This window comes from Phycodurus eques, chromosome 5 (assembly GCF_024500275.1).
Source record: "Phycodurus eques isolate BA_2022a chromosome 5, UOR_Pequ_1.1, whole genome shotgun sequence".
NCBI classification, from domain to species: domain Eukaryota; kingdom Metazoa; phylum Chordata; class Actinopteri; order Syngnathiformes; family Syngnathidae; genus Phycodurus; species Phycodurus eques.
Window position 1 is genome coordinate 27,092,065 of NC_084529.1, and position 10,370 is coordinate 27,102,434.

A 10,370-nucleotide genomic window follows, 5' to 3' on the forward strand; every position below is an offset into this window, starting at 1 on the left:
TCGTTCCCATCTCGTTTGAAGGTCCAAGGGTACTTACCATGTTTACAACAGGTTTGCATAGAGCTCTTAGGTATATTTGGATTCTCGTTGCGTTACTCTGTTTACAGAAACCGGCCTAAGGCACAAACTAAGCACCTGTACTGGCCCTGTTAAATAGGGAACATTTAGATGTTTGGATTAAGGTAGTTAAGTTTTGATTATTTTGGGGAAAATGTCATGAATCCATTCCACCACCACCCCCCCCCCCCAATAAAAAAATGTAAGACGATCTTGGTAATTTTTCAGAGAGAATAAAAATGTGCCTGTGAGTATTTTGTCTACATGTTTTGCTCCACTGTTTATGTTCAAATAGCTGTTGCTTAAAGGGTTCTAAAACTGCTATCAGTTGTAATCATTTCACAAGCACCTCAATGGCCTTTTTCCCTATTTACCAAACAGCTGCATAGATTTTCAGTTCTTAAAAAAATAACTTAATAATAATAACTAAATAACTTAATGCCGTTTTGCCAAAGTGAGATTATCAGCAATAAACGACACCGCTCTCCTTTTCTGTCCGCATCTTCATAAATGCCTCTTATTCCATGTTTTGGTTAAACCTGAAAGCAATGCATCCTGGCCCCAAGAAAGCAAAGACCCCCAAGCCACATTGCCCCCTCCAATGTAATTCCAGTTGCGCTAAGGTTTTAATGGCGGTGTACGTTTTTGCTCTCTCCACACACAGCATTGTGTATTCCATTTACATACCGGTACTTTTTCTTGCAGCTGTAAAATGGTTGCCAATTACAAAAAGACTTTTCGCTTTCATGTTTGAATATCTTAACACTAAATACTGCTTTAACATATTTCGACACTGTGGTGACGTCAGGTATGTTTTCACTTCCTGGTCTGCATTTTAGTTGGCTAAAGACCTCCTTCATCCTGCGATTGAACATGAGCGTAGACAACACAAAAAGAAAAGACTTGTTCAGAGTCCAAACTCCTATTTCATGGATGTGAAGTGTCCAGGTAAGCATAGTAGAAGTGACCTATAACTAGGAGTGAAAGAAATGTATTGTTTTATTTTGCAGGTTGCTACAAGATCACAACTGTGTTCAGTCATGCACAGACAGTGGTTCTGTGTGTGGGATGCTCCACAGTTTTGTGTCAGCCTAAAGGAGGAAAGGCCAGACTCACAGAAGGTACAACTTCAGCTTGTAATTGATTAGTACAATATCATAAAATAACATCTGTAACTGAGGCTTAACCTATATTTTTCTTCTGCCTTTACAGGTTGTTCTTTCAGGAGGAAGCAACACTAAAAAGGAATCTCATTCATAAGAGGTGTATTGTCAAATCCCTGGTTGAGATGTCACTATGCAGAGGATAAAAATCATGTTTGTGGTTTTATAAACTTGGTATCAAATATGCCTTTTAATACAATGAAGTCAATAAAAAGGTGGGAACAATTGAAGCACACTGGGACTTTTATTGATAAAACCATTTTTTTTTCTATGACTGAAACGACCTTCACAGAAAGCATTCAAGTAGTCCTCTAAACAATGCATCGGTCCGGGGAATTGTTACATATAGAAAAGACCAGAAACAAATTCATATTGTTATTATAACAGAAACACAAACCTTGCATAACCATATCTGAAAAATGTTAAATAAAAGCAGTATTTTCACCAAGCAGTACAGTTCAGTACATTTTAATTTCTCTGTCCAAGAGCCACCTTTAGGAACCATTTGTCTACAAACTGTGGTTGTATAGTAGTAGTGGGTGCAATGCAACAGGATTAAAGCTTGTGTGCAACATGGTGATGGAAATAACACACACTTTATGTCCACCGCACACCAAGTGATGTGACCAAATGCAACTGAACTGAACAATTGCAAACAAATTAGTCTGCGAAGCTCCCTCGAACACAAAGTTGCAACAGGAAAAACTGCGACCCTTTGTTTTGAGGCACTGTATATATTTTACTACAAACATGGCACACTTGTCAAGGAAAAAGTGTGTCGCTCTATCCGCTGTAACTATATTATAATACAAAGAAAGGAAATGAACAAAAATGAAAGCAAGTGTGTGGACATTTCACAGGCTGTTAGCAATTATTGTCCTATACATTGACTGCACTCGTGCATTTCGGCAATTCTCCAGGCTTCGCTTTTTCGCCACAAGTACATACGAAATCATGAACGAAGCACTGTTAAACATTCCGTTTCCTTTGATTGTACTCAATTTTTGTTGTGAAAGAATGAAGTTTTGGATTGGCTGTTAAATTATGACGCCATTCACCTGCAATACAGCTTTTGAATCACAACAAAACTGTTTGCCGATGGTCGGCCACCCATGAAAACTAATTACAGAACCCCACAGACATTGCACAACAAGGTCAGTGGCATTTGGCTGCTTTGCTCAGTGTGCGGCGGGCCTTGGGTGCTTATGACTGAGATGGGATTCAATGTCATTTATGTGAGCACCCCTTGTGGAATGAACTGGTGAAACAAAAAAAGCCAGATCAGCCTTTTCTGAACTGAACTGTACCACTTTGCCGTCAAGTGATCTGTTTCCATTTCAATGGTTCCTTGAACAATCTTTAAACTAGGGCTGGGTGCTCAATCACCAGTCGAAACATGGTGACAAAAGCACCGCAGCCCAGGTTATGCAATTTGTCTGCAGTGTGGCAGACTACTGTGTCTGGCACTGCACCCCACCTCTGGGACCCTCCTCATCTTCATCGTAAGCCTCTCTGCCGTAGTTCCGCTGCCGTGTCCGCTCATCTACCTCGCAGAGCTCCACCTCCTCCATGTCGTCAGCGATCAACACGTCCTCCCTGGGGGGAAGCAGCCTTTCTAGCTGGAACATGAGATGCTCTGGGAGCCAGTGTTTTTCTGGAAACTCCACCTGAACAGTCAAATATCAGTAGTACTCAAGGTTACAACTGGATGTTTAGCCTTTCAAGTGCCAACTTATAAGTTTGATATATGAGCCAAAATTTGAGTTAAAAGCAACCACCGCCCTGTCCCCCCTCCCCCATTTGGCTTAGGAGCCAAAATTTGAGTTACAAGCAAGCTTGAGAGAGGCCGTTGCTCAAGTGATAAAATTAATTAAATGCCACCAGGGGGGCAGTATAATACAGTCATGAAGACAAATGAAGACTCACAACTACTGTAAATGGCTCAGTAAACTGCAATAAAAGTCGTTTTTGTAGAGAATAAAGAATACATACCAGCGAGTATTTTATTTGGTTCAAATATCCGTTACTTTAAGGGTTATAACACCATGACTACCACACCCCTTAAAGGGGACACATCAAAACGAATACTAGGGTGAGACTTTCGCCTCGATTAAACTTCATAAAACAATTTTTTTATTTTTTATGTTCTACCTACACAGTGCTATTTTTCTTAACTACGTTGTGCTGTTTTTTTTGGGGGGGAGGGGGGGGTGGAGAGGATTCAAGGCATTTCTATTCCTTTCAACGGGGAAAATGTATTTTAATTTAGTTTGGTCACCGACCCAAATTAAACTCGTAAGTCATGCTACCCGTATAATTAAATTCTTACCTGGAACTGTATGAAGAGTTGTCCCTTTTCGTAAGGGCTCCGGTAAATAGGCATGCCTTCGTTCTGTATCACTTTTGTGTCATTGTTCTTTATAACTTCACCTGGAATCAGGCAGACAAAAGATTTTAATGGCAGCGAAAGAAGGCGACTGTCACTCTTGCAGTGTGGGTATGTAGCGCTCACCTGGTTGTGAGCTGATGAGGAGTGTTCTGTCGTCCAGAGTGTTGATGGACTTCTTGAAGCCGCACAAGGCCTCCACGAGTTTGATGCTCATGGTCATAGTGAGGTTATCGTCACTTCGTTTGAAAAGGCTGTGATCCTTCTGGTCTAAGACGATGATGACGTCACCAGGCTCCAGGTCAGGCTCCTGGTCACCTTCCCCGTGAAATGTAATTTTCTGACCGTCCCTCATACCTAGAGTCAAAAATCATCTACTTAGTTTGTGCCCTAGTGTATACATACAACCAGTTTTCTTTGATAATCATAAAAGAACAACTACAGGTGAAAAGTTAGGGTTATTGGGCTTTGAGGTGAAATTTCAAGATGAACCTGAAATGCACTAGTGTATATCACCTTTTTCAACGTGGACCTCAAGAATTTTCTTCTGGCGTTCCACTTTGTGCCCGTTGCAGTTCTTGCAGCGGTCCTTTGAGCCGAACGACTCGCCCTGCCCGTGACAATCTCCACACATGCTCTGAATCTGCTGAATCATCCCTGGCCCTATCTGCTGCACCTTTATCTGCACTCCTCTTCCTTTACAGCTAGAGCATTTCTCCAATGCACCTTTCTTACCACCGTAACCTGAGCACAAACAAAATACAGATACACATCTATTTAAGATAGACAAAAACAGAATTGCATATGCCAAACAAAATGCATACCTTCACACTTTTCACATATAACATTCTTCTGAAGTGCCAGCTTCCTTGTGGAGCCATTGTAAATGTCCTCCAGCGTAACACTCAACTGGTGGACAATGTTCTTCCCTAGAAAAGCATCAGTTTTAGTTTACATTTGGAGGTAATTTTCTTATTAATTTATCTGTGTGTCCTTGTAGAAGCTCGTACCTCTCCTCTCTCTTTGCATCCTTCCTCCGCCTCCAAAAAACATATTGAAGATGTCCATGGGGGATGACCCTCCAGACATGCCGCCTTCTTTAATTGCTTTCTCCCCGCCTTGGTCGTACAGATCCCTCTTTTTTGGATCCGAAAGCACATCATATGCTTGGGATATAAGCTTGAACTGTGGATGGAGATTAAAAAAAAAAGAAAAGAAAAAAGCTTCACTTGAAAATGTTTAGAGGGAAACAGTCAATTTCATCACTACCCAGATCCTCTCTAGAACATCTAAATGTTATTACTAAGCATTTTATGGAGGGTTGGGCATCAAGAATCGATTGGAACTGGGACTAACTTTCCGGTTCTCCCGGAATCGGACCAATTTAAAAATGTAGGCTCCCAGTTTTGATGCCTGCAGTCCACCAACCAGGAAAAAGAAGCAGCGATAAGAACACGCATGAAGACATGCTTGTGCCCAACGGCGGTGACGGCGAACAAAAGTGTCTTAACTTTGTTAAAATGAATGACCATTCGCCCCAGTGCAACACTTGGAATAAGATTATATTGTGCAAAGGAGGCTTTCACAATGTGTAGCGTCTGACGCCCTACGAGCCTCAGCCTACAACATGTGGAGCTTCAGTTAAGTCAACTCTGAGTCAATTGGGTGAGTGAAACAATAAAATACATCTATGCCAACATTGAGACGGCTAAAAAGGTAAACGGTTGGTTGCACTTTTGCACTGATGGTTTTTAGCGTTTATTTTAGTCTTCATACCAACATAAGCCTCTATGGAAAAAAAAGGCTTAACATTTCATTCAAAATTAAGAAAAGTAATATAAATGTTATCAAATGTAATTTGTTATATTACTTTGAGAAACTAATGGAAATACTTATACTGCTATTACATTTTCAACAGGGTAACTTGTCATTTTAACCAACTACATTTCCAAAGTAATCTTCCCAACACTCAAGTTTTTTTTCCATACAAATATTTTCTGTAATAGAACTAATGCTTTAGCATATTAACCAGTGAATTTCAGTGTGATATGAGTACCAGTAGTGGCTCCCTCTAGTGGTACATGATAGAATCACTAAATTAAATGTTCAAACTGCTTAAAGATCCCATGTTTTGTCTATTTAGACCTCCATAGAGTGACTCTCTAACATGATCTTAGTATAAAAGTCTCAATTTCATAAAAAAAACAAAAACAAAAAAAACGTTGGTTTTGTCATATGAATGTCCAGAAAAGGCCCCTCTGACAGCTACTTCTATTTGACCCAGTTTTGTACCAGCTTTGTCCATATTTGGCTAAGACCGCCCCCTTTCCTCTGACCGGTTGCCTCAGTGTAGAAGACCCACTTGTGAGAGCACACGTGTTATGTTGACAGCATTGACTCGGGAGGGGAGAGATAGGCGGCGATCTTCGCTAGTGATGTAGATAAGCTTGAGAAATTCAAATGACCTAATTCAGGAATGCCAGGATGATTTTAATTGATATTTTAGGTTTACTGAGGTACCATAGAGCCAATATAACTCCCACATACAAGAAACAAAGTTGGTTTGGTAAAATATGGGACCTTTAATTACAGTTGCTCAAACTTGTTTTTTTAATCCACTACAGTACATGTAAGTACATTTCAGTTGTTTTGAATTAAGTACAATATTTTTGCATTTAATAATTTAGAAATGTTTTCAAACATTTTAATATTTTCTTGAACTTTGTGTGCAATATATTGTAATTTAATTAATCAAGGTTGAATTTAAAGTTAAAAAAAACTGTCATGTTAAAACTGTCTGTATGACCTGACAATTAAATATTAAAATGATGTTTTGAAAAATCCTCCCTCTGTAGCCCCATTTAATGCCTCTACTTTCATTCATTCAATAATTTTCCGTACTGCTTATCCTCACTAGGGTCGCAGGCGTGCTGGAGCCTATCCCAGCTACCTTCGTTCGAGAGGCAGGGTACACCCTGAACTAGTCGCCAGCCAATCGCAGGGCACATATAGACGAACAACCATTCCTCCTCACATTCACACCAACAGGCAATTTTAGAGTTGTTTTTTTCCCCCCAATTAACCTACCATGCATGTTTTTGGAATGTGGGAGGAAACCGGAGTACCCGGAGAAAACCCACGCAGGCACGCGGAGAACATGTAAATTCCACACAGGTGGGGCCGGATTTGAATCTGGGTCCTCAGAACTGTGAGGCAGATGTGTTAACCAGTCATCCATCGTGCCGCCTAATTTAGTCATCCATCGTGCCGCCTAATTTAATTTTATAATTATTTTCTGACTCCACTCCACTCCTCCAGTGGAGGAGTTCAAGTATCTTGGGCTCCTGTTCACGAGTGAGGGAAGAATGGAACACGAGATCGACAGGCGGATCGGTGCAGCGTCTGCAGTGATGCAGACTTTGTATCGATCAGTTGTGGTAAAGAAGGAGCTAAGCCGAAAGGCAAAGCTCTGGATTTACCGGTTGATCTACGTTCCTACCCTCAGCTATGGTCACGAGCTGTGGGTCGTGACCGAAATAACAAGATCCCGGATACAAGCGGCCGAAATGAGTTTCCTCCGCAGGGTGTCCAGGCTCTCCCTTAGAGCTAGGGTGAGAAGCTCGGTCATCCGGGAGGATCTCAGAGTAGAGCCACTGCTCCTCCACATCGAGAGGAGCCAGATGAGGTGGCTGGGGCATCTGATTCGGATGCCTCCCTGGTGACGTGTTCCGGGCATGTCCCACCGGGATGAGACCCCGGGGACGACCCAGGACACGTTGGAGAGACTACATCCTTCCGCTGGCTCGGGATCCCCCCGGAAGAGATGGATGTAGTAGCTTGGGAAAGGGAAGTCTGGGCGTCCCTACTAAAGCTACTGCCCCCGCGACCCGACCTCAAATAAGCAGTAGAAAATGGATGGATGGATTTTCCGACTTAGCACAGTGTGACAGGAAGAAACAATCAGAGACTGTAGGCGTGACAGAATAGATGTTAATCATTTACATGCACACTCGCTGTCTGCACACCCAGCGCACTCTCGCAGACTATTTGGCCGGACTGTTGTGGAGTGAGGGTACATTGAAATCTGGATAGATACTCTTAAATTTTACAGTGGCTTAGAAAAATATGAACTATACTTTTAAGGAAGAGAACCGCTGCCTCGTTTTTTTTTTATTTTTTTTAATGAACACTTTGGCCTATTACACTGTTGTATTTTAATGTTGGTCATGATGGTGGTACTTGGAGAGCAAAGTATTTTTGGGGGGTGTTATTTTGTGGAAAAAGTTTGAGAACCACTGGTTAAAACTTCTCATATAGGCTATGAAACATTTTTAAGGGGTTGTTTTATCTGCAATTTTTTTACTATTGGCGTCAGGCCTTGGTTGCTCACCCCCCGCGGAGTTTACTGTACAGGCTGAAAGGACTTTCTTGAATTGCATAACGTCTTGTCATCACATCATGTGGCATTCCAGACTGTATCATAAAGCTAACAAGTTAGTCTATACTGTACCTACAAAGAGGAGCTACCAGATCATTCCATAGGGTGTAAAATTAGAAGGGGGCATTCTCAACTGCCCGTAGACGGATACAGAGAAAGCCAAAAATTCTATATTTAGCCGCTAAGCTCACCTTCTCTCCCTCATTGGGGTTCTTGTCCGGGTGATATTTCAATGCCAATTTTCTGTACGCTTTCTTTATTTCGTCCGCAGACGCTTTGGGTCCGACACCAAGAAGATCGTAGTAACCAGTTTCGCGAACCATGATGACAGCCTAAAAAAAAAGAAAAAAGAAAGAAAGAAAGAAAGAAAGAAAGAAAGAAAGTGGGGTGGGGGGGGGGTTCAGTAACAATATAAGCTCTCTTGAGAACAGTACTGGTTGTGATGGTCGCCATGCTAACGTGAGTCAACACCGAATACGCTAGCAACCGACACAATGCGATTTAAAAAAAAAAAAAAAAAAAAAAGGAAAAACAATGGAAAAAAATACATATCCCACATTAATTAGAAAACGCATAACTTTAAAAATATGGGGGGGGGGGTTGAATTAGTCGCACTCAGATAACCTTTAAAAGAATGTGGTCGTTTATCACGTGCTCTGTTAGCCCTACTCGCGTATAACACTGTGCTAACCCCAGAAATGCGATTTCATAATTAAACGAAATAGCTATTAAGAGGTTCATTTCGCTCAGTCCACTTACTTGTGGTCTAATTGCCCTGTCACGTCAGTGTGAAGTGGAGCCGGTCTGTAGGAAGATGGCTGGTCCTTATAGCAGCTCTTCAGCGTGGAACTTTCTGGAGAGATCAAGCAGGATGGGCCGGGTGTTTTCGGCTACGGAAGCCTCAGTGGGACTAAGCGATTATACAATATGGACAAATAACGGTGCGGACAGCGTGGGTTCAGTTCCCACTCAATGACAGTGTGAAGACCTTTACCTCCCACACTTGTAAACAGATATGTGTACAGTACTCGCTACTTCTAACTTTGTCAAAATGGGCAAAACCAAGTAAAATTGACGCAAATAGAAAGAGACAAAGTAAACCGAAGTTTGAGATCTTGAATAAAGGATTGATAATGGGTTGATTGATTGATAGCTTTGGGATTGAACAGGCCATGAAAAAAAAAGTACAGGAGTTGAGTACTACTACTACGGAAGCGTATTGCATTCACTTGGATAAAAAAAGGGCTTTTTTTTGAGGGCTTTGTTTTTCTGACTATTTTTTTCTGTTTTTCGGACAATTTTTTCTCACACCTGTTTTTCTGACTATTTTTTTTTCTGTTTTTCGGACACATTTTTTCCCACCTGTTTTTCTGACTATTTTTGGGGGGGAGTTATCGGGACACATCGAACTCACGCGAGAACCTGCAAACTGCAAGTGACTCTTTGCGGAATCCGTAGTAAGCAACATGACCAGCTTATTCAATTTGATCAAGTTTTATTTTGAAATGGGTTTAAGACACTGGGAGATACTCCTGTCTTTGAGTCACATAGATGGTATTGTTATTAGTTTGTCGACATTACGCAGGCACCTGCGGACTATGCGTTTGTTCAGAAGGAAAGCCTATTCAGAAAAACAGGTGGAAAAAAATTTGTCCGAAAAACAGAAAAAAAGTCAGAAAAACAGGTGGAAAAAAATTAGTCAGAAAAACAAAAAAAAATAGTCAAGAAAAACAAAGCCCTCAAAAAACTGACTTAAAAACATCAGCTCACAATGTTGAATGGGATGTTATGCTGGAAATGTACAAATGTTGTACAAATGTAATTTCTGACAGCCAAAAGTGAAATGACTGACAACGTATAGCAACCTTAGTTTCGCCATCAAAATCACAATCATTATATTGAAATTTCAAATTTGGTCCAATATTGCATAATTGAAAGCAACAGAAAGAGTACAGGTATGTTAGCTAATTTCCAATCACTCTTTGACATTGCTGACCTAAAATACCATCTGGACTCACACTAGAGTAGCGGTATGTTGCTTTTTTAGGAGAGAGTACATGGAAAAATCTTTGTGATGTCCTAATGACACCCCGGTCGCCACGGGTAAGCTGCTGCTCCCAGCTGATGTCCCTATTTTAATCATTGAGTCATCCACATCATCAGTACCTATGAAGTCATGACAATGACTGTTTATTCTGGTGGATACAGAATTTATTTCCGATCTAGACAAACAACCAGTGACAAGTCACGCTAGTTAAGCAGGTGAAGAGGCATAACACACAAACACATTCGATTGACCCACACAATAAAATGTCAGACAATTCTG

The 10,370-nt window shown here is 41.1% G+C and overlaps 1 protein-coding gene across 1 annotated transcript; it reads right to left on the minus strand.

The window, feature by feature from the left end:
• Positions 1–1,445: 1,445 nt before the first annotated feature.
• dnaja (DnaJ heat shock protein family (Hsp40) member A) lies at positions 1,446–8,935 on the minus strand. Its single transcript, XM_061675894.1, has 8 exons — positions 8,804–8,935; positions 8,236–8,376; positions 4,617–4,791; positions 4,431–4,535; positions 4,123–4,350; positions 3,733–3,963; positions 3,550–3,650; positions 1,446–2,887 (listed from the first exon to the last, which is right to left on the minus strand). Exons 2-8 carry the CDS (start codon positions 8,365–8,367, stop codon positions 2,672–2,674), a joined length of 1,188 nt encoding a protein of 395 aa, XP_061531878.1. The 5' UTR covers positions 8,368–8,376; positions 8,804–8,935; the 3' UTR covers positions 1,446–2,671.
• Between the last annotated feature and the right edge of the window lie 1,435 nt (positions 8,936–10,370).